General features: G+C 44.0%; 1 protein-coding gene across 2 annotated transcripts in view; it reads left to right on the forward strand.

The window, feature by feature from the left end:
* Positions 1 to 22107, forward strand: part of JADE3 (jade family PHD finger 3) — a 163599-nt gene that overhangs the window by 79573 nt on the left and 61919 nt on the right. For both annotated transcript variants that reach the window (XM_082246078.1, XM_082246079.1), the window contains 6 exons: positions 77 to 267; positions 3621 to 3832; positions 4372 to 4539; positions 9754 to 9870; positions 11516 to 11989; positions 17122 to 17239. In XM_082246078.1, the coding sequence (XP_082102204.1) occupies positions 77 to 267; positions 3621 to 3832; positions 4372 to 4539; positions 9754 to 9870; positions 11516 to 11989; positions 17122 to 17239 (1280 nt within the window). The remainder of the gene's footprint in view (positions 1 to 76; positions 268 to 3620; positions 3833 to 4371; positions 4540 to 9753; positions 9871 to 11515; positions 11990 to 17121; positions 17240 to 22107) is intronic.

The following is a 22107-nucleotide window of genomic DNA, read 5'->3' on the forward strand; positions in this document are numbered from 1 at the left end:
GCCCTCATCCTTGGAAAATGTGTTTGGAATATAGCCGGAACATACTATGATATGAACTTTTGCTTCTCATCTACAGGGTCATTGCTGAAAAGGTAAAAGAGGTGCTGTACTCCCGTCCACGAAAGTACATCCATTGCTCAGGGCAGGAGCCATCAGAACCAGGATATGTAAACATTCTGGAACTAGCAGAAAGCATGTGCCGATATGACCTTGATGATATGGACCTCTTTTGGCTTCAAGAGTGCAACCTTGAACTTGTAGATATGGGTATGTTTGGAACACAAAGGTGCTTGTTTAGACGTCTTGGATTCTATTGCTTATGGATTTGTGTATGTCTTTGAATACTGAAATTCTGCTGTAGATTTTTTTTTTTTTTTCTGATAAAAGTTGGATATCCTTTAATACAAGTAATTGAGGCTCTTTACTTCCAGAGCTTCAATGCATCATTACACTGGTTATATTTTATTGTTTGAATAGAATGTTCAGTGTTTGTAAGCTTTATTTTGTTTTCCCCAAGCATAAGGTAGTTTACATTGAGGGTCAGTTCACACCACAGAAACGCAGTCCGGATGCTTTTCTGCGTGCGCGTTTTTGATGTGTTCCAGTGCGTTTTTGATGCAGTCCAGTGCATTCCCCCCTCTCTTTTTTTTTTTTTTTTTTTTCTTCTTCTTAACCCTGAAGAAAGAAGGCAGCGTGTTCTACTTTTTTTTTTTTTTTTTTTTTTCTACTGGAACACACTGGAACTGTCTGCACTGGTGTAAACTATGCCATTGAAAACCATATAACCTACTATCCATGCGTTTTTGATGCAGAAAAAAAAACACACTGGACTACATGTGGTGTGAACTGGCCCTGAATAAAAATTCTGAACCGAAACCAAAAATTCAGGATGCACTTGGCTAAAAACAAAATGGACAGTTTTTAAATACATATATATTTTTTTTATATATAATTGTATGTGATTTTTTAAAAGTTTTTGAAGTGCTATTGCATTATAAAAAAAAAGTGCAAGAAAAGCTGAAGAAAAATGCATCCCTTTTGATCAGGGATCCTCAAACTGCGCCCTCCAGCTGTTGCGTAACTACACATCCCATGAGGCATTGTAAAACGCTGACATTCACAGACATGAGGAGGCATGATGGGAATTGTAGTTCCTGAACAATTGGAGTGCCATAGTTTTAACACCCCTGCTTTAGATTGTGTGTGTCTCCCCAATGAAATGCATTGAAAACATGGCAAAAACACACCTGTGTTCTGTTTTTGATGAGGTTTTTGAGTCACGTGACTCATGATTGCAAAATTGCATGCATTTTTCGTGGCCATTATCGGTAAAGCACTGATAACCCTATTTTTAATATATCGGTGCATCCCTATTAAAGCCTTGTCACTTCCGACACTGGACCAATAGTTCTGTGGAAGCTCCTATGGACACCACTCCTGATCATTGATTTTCATGATTAATTCATGTTTATGGGTGTTATCAAGAGCGTCATGGGCATTCATGTTAGTTTGTCTCTTGTCTAGGATTCCTACAGCAACAGAGAGTAACAGTAATACTGGGCATTACCTGATTTTAAATAACTGAATAAAATGATTTTTGCAGTTATTTGGTAAAACATAACTGGTATTAACTACTTATTCTTAGGTGCATGTCATATGACATCCTGAAGTTTAAGTGGTTAAATCTGAATGATGCCTCCAGCTGCAGGCATCATTCAGATATCTTTTTCAGCCGGCGATTCCCTGTCAGGTAAAAACAATCAAAGCGGCTGTTCATCCGCTTGATTGTTTTTACAGGGGGCGGATGGGGATGTCCCATCACCCTTCGGTGCTTTTACCAGCTCGTCCGTGCAACCAGCAAGTCAGAGAATGAATCGGCCAGTGGTGGCTGTTTACCATAGAGCTGACAGAGGACCAGATGGTCCCCGGTCATCTTTATGACCTTCAGAGGCCAGGTGCGACGTTATGACGTCACGTCCGGCCTCGGCATATGTAACACTGCCGTTTCCTTGGCTGGGAAGCCGAGACTCTTTTTTTTTATTATTATTTTTTTATCTCCGGCTTTCCAGCCTAGAAGCAAGATCCCGGGACTTATAGACCCCAGATCTCCTGTCATGCCCTATTGCTCTTACAAGGTATGTTTACATTCTTTGTAAATGGGAATAAAAGTGATTACAAAGAAAATTTAAAGGGAAAGTGTCAAAATAAAAGTAAAATAAACAAAATAAAAAAATTTTGAGGCTGCATTCACATGTCAGCGTTTGGATCGCGGGCAGAACCGCCGCGGTTCCGCCCGCGATCCGGAGATTATTGCAAATCGCCGGATGCCTAGCGTTGCCCGTTGATTTGCAATAGCCCCCCAAACGCCGAGCGATGTTGCCTCGATTTCCGCCTGCCGAATCGCGGCAACATCGCGCAAACAAAATCGCGGGACCCAATACGCTCCAAAGAAGCTCTTGTACTTCTTTGGAGCGTATTGCGTCCCGCGATTTTGTTTGCGCGAGGTTGCCGCGATTCGGCAGGCGGAAATCGCGGCAACATCGCTCGGCGTTTGGGGGACTATTGCAAATCAACGGGCAACGCTAGGCGTCCCGCGATTTGCAATAAATCTCCGGATCGCGGGGGAACCGCGGCGGTTCTGCCCGCGATCCATACGCTCACATGTGAACGGAGCCTTAGTGCGCACATGCTCGCACACAGAAGCAAACTCATACGTATGTCGCGCCCGCATATGTAAATGGCCTTCAAACCCCACATGTGAGGTATCTCCGTGAATGTTGGAGCAATAATTCTAGCCCAAGACCCCTCTGTAACTCTAAACAGGTAACATGTAAAAAAAATGTTAAAACGTTGCCTATGGAGATTTAGAAGTACTGAAGTTTGGCTCCATTCAACGAGTGTGTGCAATTTTAAAGCGTGACATGTTGGGTATCTATTTACGCAGCCTAACATCAACTTTCACAAAAAATCGGGCTAACTTAGGTTGTTTTTTTTTGTAACTCATGAAGTAGTTTTTTTTACCCAAAAAAACACGTTTGAAAACCGTGTGACATAAAAAGTTGCAAGACCACCATTTTATTCCCTAGGGTCTCTGCTAAAAATGTATGTGTATGTGTGTGTGTATATATATATATATATATATATATATATATATATATATATATATATAATATGTTTGGGAGTTCTGAGTATTTTCTAGCAAAAAAATTATGATTTTTACATGTAAGAGAGGAGTGCCAGAATAGGTCCGGTATGAAAGTGGTTAACTAGTGAGGGCCCTAATCTGGTCATCTCTAACAATATTTAGGTAATCAGCCTGAGAGGTACATATGGACACAAGGAGATTTCAAAACAATAATTATAAAGGATAAGATAGCCATACCCCTGGGGAGCTATCTTATAGTAGGTAGAGTTGACTGATGGATGCAGTGGTCTGCACTATGCATTGTCCACCACGGTTCCTTGAAAAGTGCCATTATATAGCTCAGAGATTTTATAATTAATTTCCTTTAGGCTCTTGATAATTTGATTTATTCAAATCCAACCCTTTTTTTTTTTTTACTACTTTGATCATTATTGGTTGAGCAGTGGACCAATACATTTTTATGTTGTTGCCACAGGTTGCACTCCAGTGGATGAGAACACTATGGAGAAGACTTTAGAAGCACTGGAACGTCATTGCCATGAAAACATGAATCATGCAATAGAGACAGAGGAGGGTCTGGGCATAGAGTATGATGAGGATGTCATCTGTGATGTTTGCCGCTCCCCAGACAGTGAGGAAGGCAATGAAATGGTGTTCTGTGATAGCTGCAACATCTGTGTGCACCAGGTGATTCAGAAGTGCCTCTTGAAAATTAGGGAAACCTAATGAGTAATGGGTTAGAATCTTATATATTGGCTTATTTACCGAAGCATTTATGATACTTAAATACCAGACCCCTACAACACTGTGTCCTAAACATGTCCCTTCAAGTCCCATAGATGGATTGTGTTTTGCTGGTAATCTCACATATGTGCAGTTGGCGTAATCAGTGTCTTGGCAATGTGATTTAGCTACCTGTGTACATAAATCGTTGGTAGAACTGGAGTACATGCCCATATGGCTTTATCCATTTTTCCCTTGCTTTGTAAAAGATGTTAATGTTCCTAAATTAATGTGGCAAAAGAGGAAGGAACCTTTTTGTATCGTGTTAGGTCATAATATACTTCCCTTTGGTTACTGTTGTAGCGTTCTTATAAAGAGGGAAAAATGTCTTGTTTGCATAGCTATACATTTATTCATCACATAATCTGGGGAGCTACAATAATATGTAGGTTTTATACTTAAATACAAAGGTTGCTGTATGACTTATTTTTCTTTGCTTAAAGGCATGTTATGGCATCCTGAAGGTCCCAGAAGGCAGCTGGCTGTGTCGAACGTGTGTTTTAGGTATTCACCCGCAGTGTATTTTGTGCCCAAAGAGAGGTGGAGCTATGAAAGCTACAAGAACTGGTACGAAATGGGCACATGTAAGCTGTGCTCTCTGGATACCAGAGGTAATAATTTGCCATTCTCTTCCGGTTTGTTATATCGCTTATTCTTCATTGCTAGTGACAGAGCCTTTGACAAATGCTTGGTATTAGGATGCTTTAGAAATTGCCCTCCCAAGTGTGTATTATATCAGACAATCTGGAGTTTATACAAGACTATTTATTGGCAAGCTCAAAAATCTTAGATAGAAGCAACAAGTGGGGTGGGGCAGTAGGACTTTATCGGTACTGTCATAGAACATTACAAACAGATTAAATTCACAATTCTTATTTCATATATTATACAAAATTATACCCCAGGTTGGGGCCCAAAGACTCAGTGACTGAAATTTTAGAGGGGCTCGGGGGAAGGATGGGAACCCGGGGGTTACGACCATCCCAGGGAGGGGCCCACGTCCACCCCAAATCCCTCCAGGGGTAGTGGGGGTACAGCCACTTACCACACTAGGAACAGGGTGGGCACCGCTCCGGACAGGACACCGCTCCATCATAATGTGGGTGCTGTCGGCCAGGAGGAAACGCTGCGACGCATTCTTATGCGCCCTCGAGAGATGTTAAACTCGCAGGCCAGCACCTGTCCAGTGGGGCTATGTCGCAGAGCTGGGGTTTGCATGCGCTCGCTGACCGGATTGGGGGGACCCTAAGAATCTTTATTATCTAGTTTGTCGCCCAGTCCAGCACTTGATTGTAGCTCTCACAGAAACAAAATAATAAAAAGAGGAAAAAATTCCATGTATAAAGAAAAAATTGTCAGGAACAGAAATCCCAGCAAGGAACTAGGTGCTTACTCCTGACTAGGCAGAAAAAAAAAACTGAAAACCTATGGCAGGAAGTGGGAGTATACCCCCAGTCCAGGGACTGCCCCATAGGCGTGTTCAAGCTTTTTCTATGCCTAGGGTCCTACTCCTGTAGGGGGCAGTATAACCCTACAGTCAAAAAAATGAAGAGCTGGGTCCATCAATGAACATCATAAAAATGGCTCTTTCGTTCATTGATGGACACAGCTCTATATCTCTATTTTGACCCTTGGGTTATGCTGCTCTCCATAGGAGTAGCACTAGGTGGAAACAAATCTGACCCACTCTAAGAAGCTGCGAGTCTGTCTACCCTGGCGGCCGTGACAGCGGTCCTACTGTCTTTTGTGTCAAAGGTTGATTTGGCCTTTCAAAAGCGGCCTAGCAAGAAGTGCCCCCCCCGCCTTCACCTGTATCCTCTGCCTCCTCAAGAGTCTGTGGTGGATTTGCCCGCCGCGAATGAGAGTCAACCCACTGGGTCTGCGTCCACGCACCCTGAGTGCTCTGACAGTGAGGATGGTTCCTCTTCCACTACAGCCGCGCATGCAAAGGCACTTGTGGAGGCACTGATTGTATCAGTACAGGAAACTTTAAAATTGGAGGACACATCTGAGTCGGTTGCGCCGGTGCAATTTGGCACCCGTAGACAATTCAAGCTGACTAAGGTGTTCCTTTTTCTGGCCTATTTCGACGAGATAGTCTCTAGTCAGTTGAGATCCCCGAAACGCATGGTTGGTATACCTAACCGTTTCACTAGGAGATATCCCTTCGAGGAGTCATTTGAAGATGCTAACGGTTCCATTGGCGGTGGACTCTCAGGTTTCCAGATTGAATAAGGCCACATTTCTTCCGGTGGGGGGGATTCCCCGTCTTTTAAAGACCCTGTGGACAAGAGAGTTGAGGCTCTGGTCCGTTAGCTTTTCATCATGGCGGGTTTAATTTTGAGGCCAGTGTTTGCTATCACCTTGGTCTCCCAGACCTTAACGGAATGGTTGAAACTCTTACGCCAGGATCAGGAAGGGGTTCAACAGCCTCCTGAGCTGGCGGATCAGTTGGTACAGGGGCTACAGTACATCTGTGATGCATCCTTGGATGCGGCCCTTTTGGCTGGCAGAGTGTCTGTGACTGTGGTGATCCTCCGCCACATGATTTGGTTGAAGGCACTGGTCAGCTGACCAGGCTTCCAAAAAAAAGGTGCTGACTGGTCTACCGTTTGCAGGAGACTATTTGTTCGGTGCTTCTATGGAAGAGATCATTAATGTTCTTACGGGAGGGAAGAGTACTCTGCTTCCCCAGGTTGCCAAGAGCAAAGAACCTCATTGTAAACGTGGTCCTTTCTTCTCAGCTCACAAACGACCCTTTTGTCCTGCGGGCTCGCTGGACAAGGGACAAAAGTCCACCCGTCACTTTGCGGGGGGTTCCAAAAGGACCTGGGCTGGTTCCACTAGTTCCACAGACAAGCCCTCCTCTGCCTGAAGGGGTGCCCTCACCCGTATCGGGGGTGGGGGGATGTCTTTGCTTCTTTCCAAACCCGTGGACCTCTCTCATTCACCACAAATGGATTCACAAGTGTATTTGGTCCGGTTACAAGATCGAGTTTCGGTACCTGCCTCCGGCAAGGTTCTTTCCTTCCAACTTGCGCCTGTCCCCAGATTAGCTGCAGGGCTTATACGGGGCAGTGCATGATCTGCTATCACAGGAAGTAATTGTCCTGGTTCCAGAGTTGGAACGTTTTCAGGGATTTTATTCAAATCTATGTACTGTTCCCAGGAAAGAAGGCAAGGTTCATCCAATCTTGGATCTCAAGGCCCTGAATCCCTTTATGCGGGTTCAGAAATTTTGGATGGAGTCCATTCGCACGGTGTTGGCATCCCTTCAAGGGGATTTTCTGGCCTCTCTTGATGTAAAGGTAGCTTACCTTCATATCCCAATATATGTAGGGCATAAGCGTTTTCTTTGTTTTGCCGTGGGAGAGGAACATTACCAATTTGTGGCATTACCCTTTGGTCTCGCCTCAGCTCCTTGGGTGTTCACTAAAGTGTTGGCCCCGCTGTTAGCCTTGCTCGGGCAGAATGGGATCGTGGTACTGGGGTACCTGGGCAATCTCCTCCTGTGGGCAGAGTCTCTTTCTGTCTTTAAGATGATCTGGACATCCACTGTGCAAACTCTGCAACAGTTCGGCTCAACTTTGAATTTTCAGAAATCAGCTCTTGATTCCATCCAACAACCTGGACTACCTAGACCTGAATGGATTCAGCCTCAGCCAGGGTGTTTCTTCCGGAGGCAAAACTGTTGAAGTTGCAGCATGCAATTCGGCTCCTGTTGTCCAACTGTCCGTTCTTTCTCAGGACTTGCATGCAAGTGCTAAGTTTGAAGTTCCATACCAGGCCTCTGCAAAAGGAAATTCTTGCCTAATGGGACAAGAATCCTCAAACCCTGGACAATCTGATCCTGTTGAGCCAGGGTGCGAGGGGATCCTTGCTTTGGTGGCTCCTTTCCCTGGCGCTTCGACAAGGGATGTCCTTTCTCCCCCTGTTCTGGACTGTGGTAACCACGGACGCCAACCTGTCTGGGTAGGGAGGGGTCTTGAGCATGGATTCGGCTCAAGGGGTTTGGACTCGGGAGGAGTCCGGTCTGCCGATCACTATCCTGGAGATTCGGGCAATCAGACTTTGCATGTCCCTGTGAATGAATCGTCTGCAGGGTTGTCACGGCTGTGGCATATATAAATCATCAAGGGGGCACCAAAAGTGACCTGGTGGCCAGAGAATTAGCCGGTGTAACGTTAAAAACCCATACCCCGTGAAGAAACCATACCCTCGTCATTTCCTGTCTGAAACAGCTGAGCAGCGCAGCAGTGCGCATGCTCAGAGCCCCGGGATACGTAAATGAACATGAAAGAATTTGACAAGTGCGCATGCTCGGTGGGCATGAAATTATCACGGCACTGTGTCTAATGTTATACTTGCGGCGGGTACATTAAAACACTTCGGCTGCAACATAAATCATCTCCTCTGCTCTCGCTGTAACTTCCCTCATCTCCGGTAATAAATATAAAAGCAGCGGCGGGTGTATGAGATGTAAATGTGACGGTGATCGCGGCTCCGTGATCCGCTTTTATATTTATTACCGGAGATGAGGGAAGTGACAGGGGAAGGAGCGGATGATTTATGTTGTAGAGGAGGTGTTTTCATGTAAGCGCCGCAAGTTTAACTACCGTGAGAAATCCATACCCTCCGTAGCTGCACCGGAAGTGACGAGGGTATGGTTTTCTCACGGGTATGGTTTTTTCACGGAACACCGGCATTCTAAGATGGGCAGAACAATATGTTCCAGCCCTCTCTGCTGTGCACATTCCAGGGGTGGAAAATTGGCTGGTGAACTACCTCAGTCGGCAGGCCCTGAGTCCAGGGGAATGGTCTCTTCATCTGGTAGTGTTTCAAAAACTGTCTCTCTGGTGGTGGACTCCAGCTGTGAACCTGTTGGCCTCTCATTTCAACCGGAAGGTTCAGAGGTTTGTGGCAAGATCTCGGTATCCTTTGGCCGATGCTGCAGACACTCTGGTGGCCCCTTGGGGTCAGTATCGTCTGATTTACGCTTTTCCTCCACTACAGCTTCTGCGCAGAATTGAGGCAGAAGGGATTCCAGTCATTCTGGTGGCTCCAGACTGGCCTCGCCGGTCTTGGTACGCAGGCCTTGTGAGGGTGGTAGCTAATGTTCCTTGGAGACTCCCTCTCATAGAAGATCGTGAAGTAGGTGAAAAAATAAGTACACGCTCTCTTTAAATAATAGGTTCTCAAATGAAAAGTATATACAAAACATTTTTCTTTCCTCATATGCTCCTTAAATTGAAGGACTGGGGGGTCTACTGCCACACTCCCATAGCTAATGCCATTAACAAAAAAAAAAAGTAGAACTGCTAAATACTCTTCTGGTGCAGGACTCCCTACAAGTCTGAATTTTTCCTGCCTCACGGACCCTTATTGCTGCTTTGACCCAGTTTTGGGCAGATTCTGTATGAGGAGGGGGGGGGGCAGATTGGCTGTTTGGGAAGTGGTAACCAGGTGGTGTCTGTCTGATACAGGACCCATCCTCTGTAATAACAAAAAAGCACAAATTATAAAGATTGAGAGAACTTCTGGTAGGTCTTGGAGGGACCCTGCTTCAGGAGGCAATTTGGCATTTTTGGGCTGTCCGTTCTTTTCTATGCAACATCAAGGGGGAACAGTGAACCTTAAGTTCATTTACTTTTTACCTATGTTTTTGTTTGCGCAAATAAAAATAAATTCCTGTCAAGAAACAGAATATTTATGTATACAATACGCTTGCATAATGGTTTTAGCATACGATTTGGTGATTAAATTTATATACATTTAATACTGCTTACAGTTCTTCTCTGTGGTTTAACACTCATTCTTTTATCTAGGTGAGTATTGCTTGCCCTGAAAGGATGGAGCCAATTACTAAGGTTTCTCACATCCCTCCCAGTCGCTGGGCATTGGTCTGTAGTCTCTGTAAACTGAAGACTGGAGCATGCATACAAGTAAGACGTTTGTGTCTGGAATTGCTGTGCCACAGAGTAAACCCTGCCATCAAGTTACAGTTCATTAATTTATTTGCCATACATGTATTTACCAGATGTACAATTCTATTTAAACTGTATGCCCCATGTAAAGCTGATATACCATAGTGCAAAGTAATTAAAAGTAACATTATAAAGCAGCCAATTGGCCAATAACCATGTGCAAAAAGCAATATCCTGCAGTAAAAAAAAAAATGATTGGCTTCTGCGGGATATTGCATTTTGCACTTGGTTATCAAAGCAATGGGCAATTAAAATCTAAGATGACAAAATTAAAAAAAATATTACTGAGAAATTGGCAAGAATCATATTTTCAAATGTTTGTAACCAATTCCAATGCTGTGCTTCCACCTTCCTCACTTTGCTGTGCCATGCACAAAGCAGTCGCAGAGTCATCACTGTGCTATGCTCTGTAAATAGCATTGCAAGGATTGGGGACCCAATGCTGGAACTGGCAATGATAAACACCACTTCATTCCAACGAGAAGCAGGAAGTGCAGCTCCCCACTTTACAAAAAAAATGATCAGAGTAGCTTAGATCTCTCCTGAAGTTGTGAAAGAATGGCATTGTTTGTGGTATAGTGACAGTAATTCAAGTTAAAAAAAATAAAAATCTATTCAAGTTTATATGGTTAAATCAGACCCAATATCAAGTCTCATTGCCCTGCCTGCTCCCTCTCTCATCATTTGATATATTTTTAGGAATTTCTTTTTGTGCTGCAAAGCATTTATGCATTTTTGGCCTAGGCAAGAATGAAATTGCCCACCTACCTCCTGGATTCTGCGTGCATGCAGAATCCCTACCACTGGTTTTCAGGGTCCCGATGAGCCTTTTGGCACATCTGCACATGCGTGGGTTTTCATAGCTTTACCCGCACATGCGCAAAGATGGCTATTATGGAAGGCTCGAGACTTGCCATTTTTGCACATGTGGAGAAAATCTCCTGCATGTGCACAGATGCACCGAAGGCCTCTGCCAGGATCCAAGGAGAACTTGTAAAAGTTGCAAGTTTAGATATTGTCTACAAATGTTCATGGACGCTTTTCTATTGAAAATGAAACCCCTTTTCATCCAGATGGATAATAGTGGAAATAACATTGGATAATCTAAGGCCCCTTTCACACTTGTGCGACTTAAAAGTTGCGCGATTATACCGCGATTTTGTTGCTGCAATTTTGACTGGACTTAAAGCAATGTCTATGTCTTTGGACCTCAATGTATTAAAATCGGCCAAAAGTAGTGTAGTGACTACTTTGAAGTCGTTGCGACTTGAAGTCGTACAGATCTGAACGGCACTCATTGGAAATCATGGAGAACAACTTGTCATGCGACTTTGCAGTCCCAAATTGCAGGACAAGTCGCACAAGTGTGAAAAGGGCCTAAGTTTAACATGCACTGTTTTAACTTAACTTAACTTACAATTTCAGTGTGTTTACATAAAAAAAAAAAAAATAATAATCTTTCATGAAGTGAATGAATGGGTTTACATCTACTTTGTTCAGCACATGCACGCACTTTTGCCTCATGTGAATTTATCTTTAGTTTATGTTCTTGTAAGCTACTTGCGTTTTATAATTCATCAGTTGTATTGTGTTCTTTTATCAGTGTTCAGTTAAGAGCTGCATAACTGCATTTCATGTCACTTGCGCCTTCGAACACACACTGGACATGAAGACCATTTTAGATGAAGGAGACGAAGTTAAGTTCAAGTCCTACTGCTTGAAGCACAGCAAAAACAAGCATTGCTCTGAAGGGGAGCAGGAAGATTCCCACAAACCAGCCATTGACAACAGACAAAGTGAGAGTGAGAAAACCAGCCTCCGTGCCCAGAAACTAAAAGAGTTAGAAGAAGAATTCTACACTATGGTAAACGTGGATGCTGTGGCAGCTGAACTAGGAATACCCAAACTCACTGTGGACTTGATTTATTCTTTTTGGCTGCTGAAACGTAAAAGCAACTTCAACAAGCCACTGGTGCCTCCTAAAGAGGAGGAGCAGAATGGCTTGTTACAACCCAAGGAGGACAGCATCCACACAAGAATGAAGATGTTCATGCACCTTAGACAAGATTTAGAGAGAGTGAGTCTAGTTTTTACAGCTATGTGGTTTCTTTTTTAAAAAGTTAATAACTTATGAAAATGTTCCTGTCACACTTTAACTTGCACTCTTTCATATTTAAAGTTGTTTAAAAATTGAGGATTAAAAATTCCGTTGGGTTTTTATAGCGGTCTGTGTGTTCCTGTCCAGGCGATTCTCTTACCTCAAATTTCTTTTTTTTTTTTTTTTTTTTTGTAAAGTAAAAATTTTGCAAATGGACAGAGACCTGACAAACATTCTAACTTTTCCCACTTTAACCAACACTTTCCCTTCCCTTCCCACAGTTTTGTCTTGGCTTCCCAATCTTTAGCCTTATATGTCCATGGACCTTTTTCCTAGCAAAACTTCCTTGGGTCCCAGAGCTTTTATTTTTTTATTTTTTACTGTTCTGGTTCTGCTTGTTATGTCTTTTAGATTTGAAGTCTACCCTAACATATTATACATTGTTGTTTTTTTTTTTCTAGACAGGTAGGGCCTTAATTTGGATACATTTTTTCTTTGATTTTTTATTGGTAATAGTAAAAAAAATCCTGTCCTTTTTCCCAATGCAACGTTTATGTAATTTGTGCACACCAATATATTTACTCCAAAATATGACAGTCTGCTTAATAATATATTACATTAGTGCAACTTATTTAATATAGCAGAATGGTAATGTTCAAAGTGCACATGGGTTTACATTAGGAGAGCTTTATTCAGATTACAAGGCTACATTACGATGCACGCAGGGGGGTAAATGGTCTACATAAATTGTTAGCGTAACATAAGGATAAGATTTAAGTTGGGTTGACGAGGGCACAAATTGACACAACAACTTTTTTTTTTTTTTTTTTTTTGAACTGGCGTGTGATTGCTCGCTTAAGAATCAAATGACATTGCATTTATTTATCTGAGCATTTGATGCTTGCGCAGTGAATGCAAATGTCATATAGATCATCCGACATCATTGTTGCGACCTGGGATGAGTCTTTAGAGGAAATGTTTATATTTTTAAGATATACCCTCTTCTGTGACTGCTTTCTAAAGAGCAGGCATGTCATTGTTAGTTTATGTTCTTTTGCTTTTGTCTCTTGCTTGCCTTTTGTCTTTGAGTTGGAGAAGGGAGGGTTAGTCTATCTCCTAGGCTGAAATTGAATCAAAGAAATGTACCCAGCCCTTTACCTTGAAGTGCATGTCTGGGCCAAAAAAAAAAAAAAAAAATATATATATATATATATATATATATATATATATATATATATATATATATACGGTACATCACTCCAAAACATGCACATTTTCCCATGTTTGGCCTTTTTAAAATGAAGCAATTACAGAAAATATTTGTTGATCGGCCAAAAATTAAGTATGCGGCTAACTTACTATGCACTTCGGGATTTTTTTGCATCAGTAGCCTTTTTTAGCCCTGTCTAGTTCACCTTATGGATATTGGATGAGTACAAAGTTTTCTGTAGCCCAAATCAGGAGCAAGAAGCATAGGTTGATGATGTTCCTACCCCATAGATGCTGTGTAGTGAGTGCGACACCCTAGGGCAGGAAGCTTGTGACGGGCAGCAATGCCAGGTAAAAATGACATTGCGCTGGTATTACAGCCATCATTTTATTGGCTTAGGGGAGATGTTTTCAATGCCTGCCTCAGAGCTCTTCTGAATCATAATAGAGTTGGATTATATTAAAGTACTACTAAAGCCTCCTGTATGACAGTCTAAACCTAGTAGCTTTGTAAGGCACAAACCTCCTAAAGTAAACAACCAACAACCTTCCCTAACTGAGCCAAATCTTCCTTTATGTGTGTCTCACACGCTCCCCCCCCCCCCCCCCCCCAAATACTGCTGCACAGTGGGAGGGTTTCAGCAACAGGGGAAGTTCTGCCCATCCAGAAAGCAGTTGGCAGGGGATGGTGTGGCCAGGTGTTGATAGACCTGATACAGGCTTATGACTCAACAGTGACAATGCTGATAGCTATGCCCCTAGAACAATTTTTCATTCAACTTAATTCAGTAGGGCGCAGCCTACATGGAAATAACTACTCTGCTTTCAATTCAGGAGCAGTGCAGCATTTTTGCCACATCACCCGGAACTGCATTTTGTTTAATTTTTTTTTTTTTAAAGAGAGGCCAAAGTTCTATTTTGAGGCATGCAATGCTAAGCTGCACTTACTAGAGCAAGCAAGATATTTATTTGTGTAAAGAGGTATAGAGCTCCAAAGAGGGGGGCATAATCTTGCCCCTGTCTGAAGCGCAACTAAGAGCTCACCCTAAACTTTAACTCCACTTTTGTTGAGGAAAAACATTCCCCTCCTGAGTGATCTATGTACATTGCAAGGATTTGAATAAACTTTGTAGCAGATTCCTACCATTTTGTTATTTTTGAAGAAATAGCGGTTTGTCTGTACTAGAGGTGCACCGAAATTTCGGCCGCCGAAAATGTGAGTATTCAATTTCGGCCGATAAAGGGTTAAGGATGCCGAAAATGTATGGCCGCTGATATTGGTCGGCCAGGTCCACTATCACTGCTATTCCCGGATTCAGGGGCGGAGTGCTGACAGTGTACATTCTGCAGTGTGACTCCTTCCAGCACAGTGAAAGTCAGTGAGAGAGCAGAGCTGTCAGATCGGAGCTCTGATGTCGGGGATGGGCGGGCTGAAATGTGGAGCTCCTCCTCCCTTCCATCCACAGCCAGTCAGCATGCAGTAAAACACTCCTCCCGCGCCCCTCTCCAGCCCGCCACATTTGACTGAGAGCACCAGGAGATAGCTGCATGGCAAGAAGAAGGTATGACTAGAATTAGAGCAATGTCACATTGGAATGCTGGTGGGCTGCAGTGTGTTCCAGATAGCTGCGTATTCAGGCATCATGCAGGTTACCGATCAGCCTCCTCTCCCCTCACTGCTTATGGTTTTATCTCCCTGAGCTGTACATTGCCTGATACACTGATAAGATGAAGACGCTGCAGGAACACAGGGCTGTTAACCATTTCAGCTTCCATTCAGCTAGTTTGAGCTCTGTGTGTGCTGCATGGGTTTATTATTTTATTTTTGGAGGATTTACTGTTGGTTCAGGTTAGAAGTTTCACAAACCCATTACCTGTTTACAGACCTCCACTAATCTTGAGCAGTTAACTGTTTGTAAGACAATTTTTATTTTGGAAATTGGATGTGCTGCGGTCTTCTGTCACTTTTACTGACTTGATCTTGCACAGCTGGTTTAAATAGCGTGGAGCAGCCCTGCGATACTATACTGATGATACTCTACCAATGATATTTGTATTATGCAGCATGAGGGGGTTAATTTATTGCCATTGCTGGTCACTGATGCATTAGTGCAACCAGTATCAGTGCAACCAGTGTTAATTAACACTGATACTGGTTGCACTAATGCAGCACAAAGGGGTTAATTAAGTACCATTGGTCGGTCACTAATGCATCAGTGACCAGCAGTGGCAATACATTAACCCCCTCATGCTGCATAATACAAATATCATTGGTACTTAAATTAACCACTTGCCAACCCGTCACAGTACATATACTACATACTAGCTACAGGTGTACATCGCTGCCTGTTTCTGTTGTATGCCCCTGTTCTATCTATTTTAAAATCATTTGGGTGAAAAAAGTCATTTTCGGTTTTGGTTTTCGGCCAAGGGCATCCTGCGGTTTCGGTTTCGGCCCAGAATTTTCATTTCGGTGCATCCCTAGTCGGTACATATGCAGAGTGAATTTGTATGGGAGTGATTTTATAATTATCAGCCAGCTGCTGCACTCACAGGGCTGTAATTAAGGAAGTTGTAGGGTCTGCATTTTTTTGAGAGTTTGACACCAAAAGTTAAATTTTTGTTGCAGGGGATACTCAAAATTTGATTTGTATATTAGTGCAGACTTATGGGAAAATCAGCCAATCAAACGCAGGGAATTACATTTCTAGGGCGCGTTCTGTACACCATCTGTATACAGAAGGCCTCCAGGTTGCCATATTGCATTGCATCCTACAGAAAATGACAGCCTTATAGACTAAAAAAGAAAGGTCATTTTAATAATCTTCAACTACAATATGAGTTCTGTCGCAATTTTTTATGCTATATTTATTTGTCAACTTTTTTCCCCACCAAAGTGGAGTTACCCTTTAAACATATTGCTTAGTTTTGGATTCCGATTCCCATAAAGGATGTTGTTGAGCTAGAATGAGCACAGAGAAGGGGAGCTAAACTAACTGGAAACATTGGAATCCTATGCTAAGAAGAAGTATTACCTGAACTAAATGTGTTCTCCCTTAAGAGGAGTGCACTTTAAGAGGTAGGTCATGCAAGAAGGCCGATTTCCAAATTGTGTTAATATGCATATTATATTGATCACAAGGATAAAAGAAGCAATCAAGTAAATCTGTGTCCATGTCCTAAAAACACATTAGAAGGTTTTAAGTAGAACTAAAGGCAAAATTTTGTTTTTCATTTTGGAAAGTAAGGGAGGTTTATAAACCTGTTTAGGTTTGTCTGTTTTTTTTTTTCTTCTTTTTCTTTGGCCATCTGTGTCCCTTTTGGGTAGATTTACCTTCACTTCCTGTCCCATAGCCAGAACAGGAAGTGAAAAGAAATCCCTGCAATTTAAGGGAATCTCTGGAAGATTTCCCATTTATTACTTTTCTTTTACTTTTAATGATAATGGTAAACAGGAAAATAAGAGGGTAAATCTCCATAACAGGGCCACAGACCTTAATAAGAACCTAAAAGATGTTCTAATCCCTATCTACTCAAAACTAAAAAAAAAAAAAAGGAAAAAAAAAAGTTTTTAGTTAGACTTGAAGGCCTCCAAACAAGCCATGCAACTCTGAGCTGACAAGCGGAGGCTTACAATGGAGGACAGATCTAGCATATTTTATTCTCAGTAAACCGTTATGCTGCATCCCTGGTAAAACAAACTGCCTTCATATTGGAATGCTCAGAGTTGTTCCATTCTAACAGTTTTACACAGATGGGTAGGCCAAGTTACATTCTTCTGACTTTTTATAGTGTATATTTTTATATGTGGATCTGTTTCAGTGGAATAGCTACTTCTTGTGTGATTATATAGAGCATATGGTATCAAAAGCTTCATATATTATTTTTTTTCCTATTCACAGGTTAGGAATCTGTGCTACATGGTGAATAGAAGAGAGAAGCTGAAACTCTCACACAGCAAAATCCATGAGCAAATCTTCAATCTTGAAGTACAACTTGTAAATAAAGAGTTAGCTGGAGGTGACCTACTTTTTCATTGCTCATTAATGAGAATAAATGAGATAAATGAGGAAAGGAAATGAAATGTGAATTGATAAAAGTGGATGATACTTTACTATTTCTGCAGAGCATTACATAAGATCTTACGCAGCATGTCAGTACCGACAACTCTTTCTTGTCTTCATTGATTAGATCCGTCATGTCCAGACAGTTCTCATTCTTGAGACCGATAGGCTCAAGTATAGTGCCAAGGGTTGGGTTAGCAATCTTTTTTGGATTAATCTCTGTGGGTTATAAATAGGGATGCACCAAAATTTTCGGCCGAAAATGGACTTATCCCATTTCGGCTGAAAATGGGTTAAAAATGCAGAAATTAATGGCCGCCGTGAGGAAGGAGGAGGGCGCATCGCAGGTTTGAAAAGTCCCGCCTCTGGCCGGCCGCCCGCCTCTCAATGATGTCCCTACTACTACGATCTGTTCATGAATGCAGTGACATACCCGGTGGGAGGGCGGGCGAGCGACCGCTAATAGCTGTAACTATGTGAGCTTTCACTTCCCTGTCAGCGGACGATGTGCATGAATGAACTGACACTCCGGGCGGGAGGTCGGGGGGGGGGGGGGCGCTAATAACTATAACTATGTGAGCTTCACTTCCCTATCAGGCGGGTATCTCCTCTGACAGGGAAGTGAAGTGCTCACATAGTTATTAGCGGCCGCTCCCGCCCAGAGTGTCAGTTCATTAATGTACATCGTCCGCTGACAGGGAAGTGAAGTGAAGGCTCACATAGTTACAGCTATTAGCGGCCACTTGCCCGCCCTCCCGCCCAGTATGTCACTTCATTCATGCACAGATCGTAGTAGTAGTGACATCACCGGGAGGCGGGCCGCCGGCCAGAAGCGCGTCTTTTGAATGAAGGACACCGGAGGAGCTGAGTGAGTAGGAGAGGACGCTGAGGCGGGGGGTGTACTGACGAGAGGGACGCTGAGGCAGGGGGGAGGGGAGGGGAGGGGGGGGAGCTGAGACAGCTTACCAATGGTATTAGTATTATGCAGCATGAGGGGGTTAATGTATTGTCACTGCTGGTCACTGATGCATTAGTGACCAACCAGTGGCAGTTAATTAACCCCTTTGTGCTTCATTAGTGCAACCAGTATCAGTGCAACCAGTGTTAATTAACACTGATACTGGTTGCACTAATGCAGCACAAAGGGGTTAATTAACTGCCACTGGTTGGTCACTAATGCATCAGTGACCAGCAGTGACAATACATTAACCCCCTCATGCTGCATAATACTAATACCATTGGTAATTAAATTAACCACTTGCCAACCCGTCACAGTACATATACTGTGACAGGGTGGCAGCGACAGGTGTACGTCACTGCCTTTTTTTGGTGTATGCCCCTCTTTTATCTATTTTAAAATTATTTGGGGGAAAAAGTAATTTTCAGTTTTCGGACAAAGGCATCCTGCATTTTCGGTTTCGGCCCAAAATTTTCATTTTGGTGCATCCCTAGTTATGAATATAAAGCATAATAAAGTAGCAGAAAGTAGTAATGATTCCTGGTGTAGTCTCAGCTTTTTGTGTGTGGACTTTTTTTCTTTGAGTTGTGTGGTTGTAGTAGAAGTGTAGCTCTGTTCAGACCCCTGCCAGGTGCTCTACATAAAGGTTGCTGTAGTATATGTAAATTGGCAGTTACAGAGAAGCCATTCTATGGGGTCACTTCTTTAAATTAAATTTTGGGAACATTTACTACTATTGGTCTTCTAGGCTCACTTCTTTTAAATTCTATTTGTCATTTTCCTCAAGCTTTTAATATTGCTTGCATGCGTACAGGTTCCCCTTTTTCCTGCCTCATTTTGATACACGGTGGTGTCTAAAAAAGTTATAAAATCCTGTCATTATTCAAACATTATAATTTGTATAGCTTTTTAATAGCAGCACCTGCACATACCTTTGTTTAAAAATGTCTTTGCTCCCAAATCCTGGGTTCACTCCACAGGCAGATCACTAGGGGGTGTGTGTACAATTGATGTGTGCTAGTGATGAATTTGATGCTGCCTTTTGTACAAGCACCGAAAGTAAACCCTTTGTGCTCATATGACTAAGGGCTTGTTTACATTTGCAGTGAGAGTGGTAGATGGCTGTCAAAGGCTACTGCATGTGTAATCTAAAGCCGGCCATTGGCTGTTCGCATCGCGGCCTGTTCCAACAAGGCCTGGCCGAGATTTAAACTGTGTATGGGCAGGCTGAATGTACCCAAGTTGCTCGATCAGTCAACTTCAGTACAACCAGCCTGTTGGATTTTACATGCGATTATTGCTAGCGGCTATTATAGCCACTAGCAGTAATCACTGTCCCAGGGAAGGCTCTCCGCCACAGGGAGAACTAAATGGCTCCGTGGGAAGGATTCCCCATCAACACTGGCAGTTTTCTATTCTTTTACTTGTGTTTGCAAGAAAGAAAGAGAATAGCTCCGTCTATGGCCGGCTTAAGCCTGAAAGGTTTTAATCTTTAGCAGAGTGATGCAGAATAGCAGGCACCAGAGCTACAGGGTGCTTGAAGCTGCTCATTCTTTTACTATTCCAGAAGGTGCCCTGTACACTCCAGCAGCCTTGAATTGTAATTGACAGGAATTCAAACGTAATGACTCCCTTACCGCCCTAGTTAAGCATCGGCATTCTAGTGGCAAGGTTTCTCACTTTCTTCTTAAAAGGAAAATCCTATTCAAGATTTTAATAAAGGAATTAACTGATGGAATTCATGTCTTAAAGAATAATGGCGCCAAATTAGATTTTCTTTCTCTTTTCGTTCATTGACGGACACAGCTCCTGAACTTCTTAACCATTGGGTTATACTGCCCCCTAAAGGACACAAGGCAGAAAAAAAAAGTCTGGCTACGCCTATGGGCAGTCTCTGGGGGTATACTCCCTCCGTCTGCTATAGGTACTCAGTATTTTTTCTGCCTAGTCAGGAGTAAGGACGTAGTTCCTTGCTGCGATCTCTGTTCCTGGCAATTTTTTTCTTTAGATAGATTTTTGTTCTCCTGGTTTTTCCTGTGGGATCTACAATCAACTGCCGGACTGGGCGACACGCTGGATAATATAGATCTAGTGGTCATCCCAGTCTGACCAGCGAGCGCAGACCTCCGCTCCGTGCTAGGTCGGCTGCGACATAGCCCCTCCGGATGGGGGATGGCCTGTGAGTTAAAACAGCCCCCCATTTCGATGGCGAGGTGTTCTGCCTGGAGCGATGCCCACCTGGTTCCTAATATGGTGAGTAACTGTTTCCCCTTCTCCCCCTGGAGAATATTGGGGTAGACATGGACCCCTCCATGGGACGGTCATACCCCCCGGGTTCCCCTCCTTCCTGTCCAGGCAACCCCCCTTCATCTGTCCCCCCATCCTACCTCCCCCCTCCACTTATACTGGGGCTGTGTGGGTGGTCTGGCAGGGCGCTGTGATGTTGGCAGGGCAGGTCGCTATGATGGGGGCGGGGGTGTGCGGCGCCAGCAAAAGGATGATTGGCTGTGCGGGGGGGGGGGGGGCTGTACCTGGTGGGGGCTCCTGTCAGGGCCCCCCTGTCCTGCCTGGGCCTGTCTTTGAGGCCTGGGGATCCTCCCTGGGAGCCCCGTGGTGCCGCCATTTTACTGTAGCCTTGAGCTGCAATGCACGGTGGCCATGTTGCAGTGGTCTGCCATAGAAAACAGCTGTGACCATGTCTGTGGAGCCTTCTGGGTGGTGAGAGCACCTCCTCATCCCCTGGTGCTGACTTCTTTTGTTTCCTGATCGCCACTCGTGCAGTGCAGAGTCGCCTGGTTTCTGCGGGGTGGCGAGTCTGGTGGGGTCCTCTCCCTTTCTGCTGAGGGTCGATTGGTGCTCTGTGACTGGCAACCGAGTGGTGCTGCCAGAGCGGTGGAGATTGTCCCTTAGCAGTGTTTTATACTTTTTTGTGGGGTCCCCTGGTGACTCATGGAGTCTTTGGAGCACATCTCCCCACCTGGCCCCCTCTCTGGGACTGCGGGGCATTGACGGAGGTCCTGGAGTCCTTTGTGTCCTGGGTGGAGGTGGTTTTTGGACGACGGCTGGCATATGTCTCAGCTCCATCTGTCTCAACTGATCCTGAATGGGATTTGGCCGCCGTGGACGTAGGTCACCCTGCTGGGTGTGCGACCGCGCCCTGAATCCTCAGATAGTGAGGAGGAATCCTCCACTTCTGCAACTGTTCACTAAAAGGGGCTGGTGTACACACTGATTGTATCTGTGCTTGAGAATTAAAGTTGGAGGAGGCAGCTGCACCTGCAGCGGAGGCACAGGTTCCCTTTGGCACTCACAAGCCATCCAGGTATTTCCTTTCCCCTCCTATTTTGACAGAATTGTCACTAAAGAGTGGGGAGGACCAAAGTGTCCCCTTGGGGGGTCCCTAAGTGAGCTTCTAGGCGATACCCCTATGGGGAGTCCCTTCTTAAGAAGTGGAATGTTCCACCGGTGGTGGACCCTCCGATTTCCAGATTAAACAAGGCAACCATGATTCCGGTTGAAGTCACCGGCTTTTAAGGACCCGGCTGACAGGAAGGCAGAGGCTGCGGCCAGCAATATGTACACCCTGGCTGGTTTGGCACAGAGTCCGATATACATCATTGCCCTTGTGTCGCAAACTCTGACTGAATGGGCTAAGCTTTTGCGCCGTGACCTGGAGGGGGGAGTAGCTTCCCCCTGCCTTTGCGGAGCTGGCAGACCAGCTGGTCCAGAGGCTGCAGTTTATCTGTGATGCCTCTTTGGATGCAGCTTCCTTAGTGGCTCGGCTCTCTGTTTTGGCAGTGGTCCTTCGGCGTGTCTTTTAGTTCAAGTGCTGGTCTGCGGAACAGACTTCTAAAAAGGTCTGACTG

Source organism: Pelophylax lessonae (genome assembly GCF_965119305.1).
Source record: "Pelophylax lessonae genome assembly, chromosome: 2".
NCBI lineage: Eukaryota > Metazoa > Chordata > Amphibia > Anura > Ranidae > Pelophylax > Pelophylax lessonae.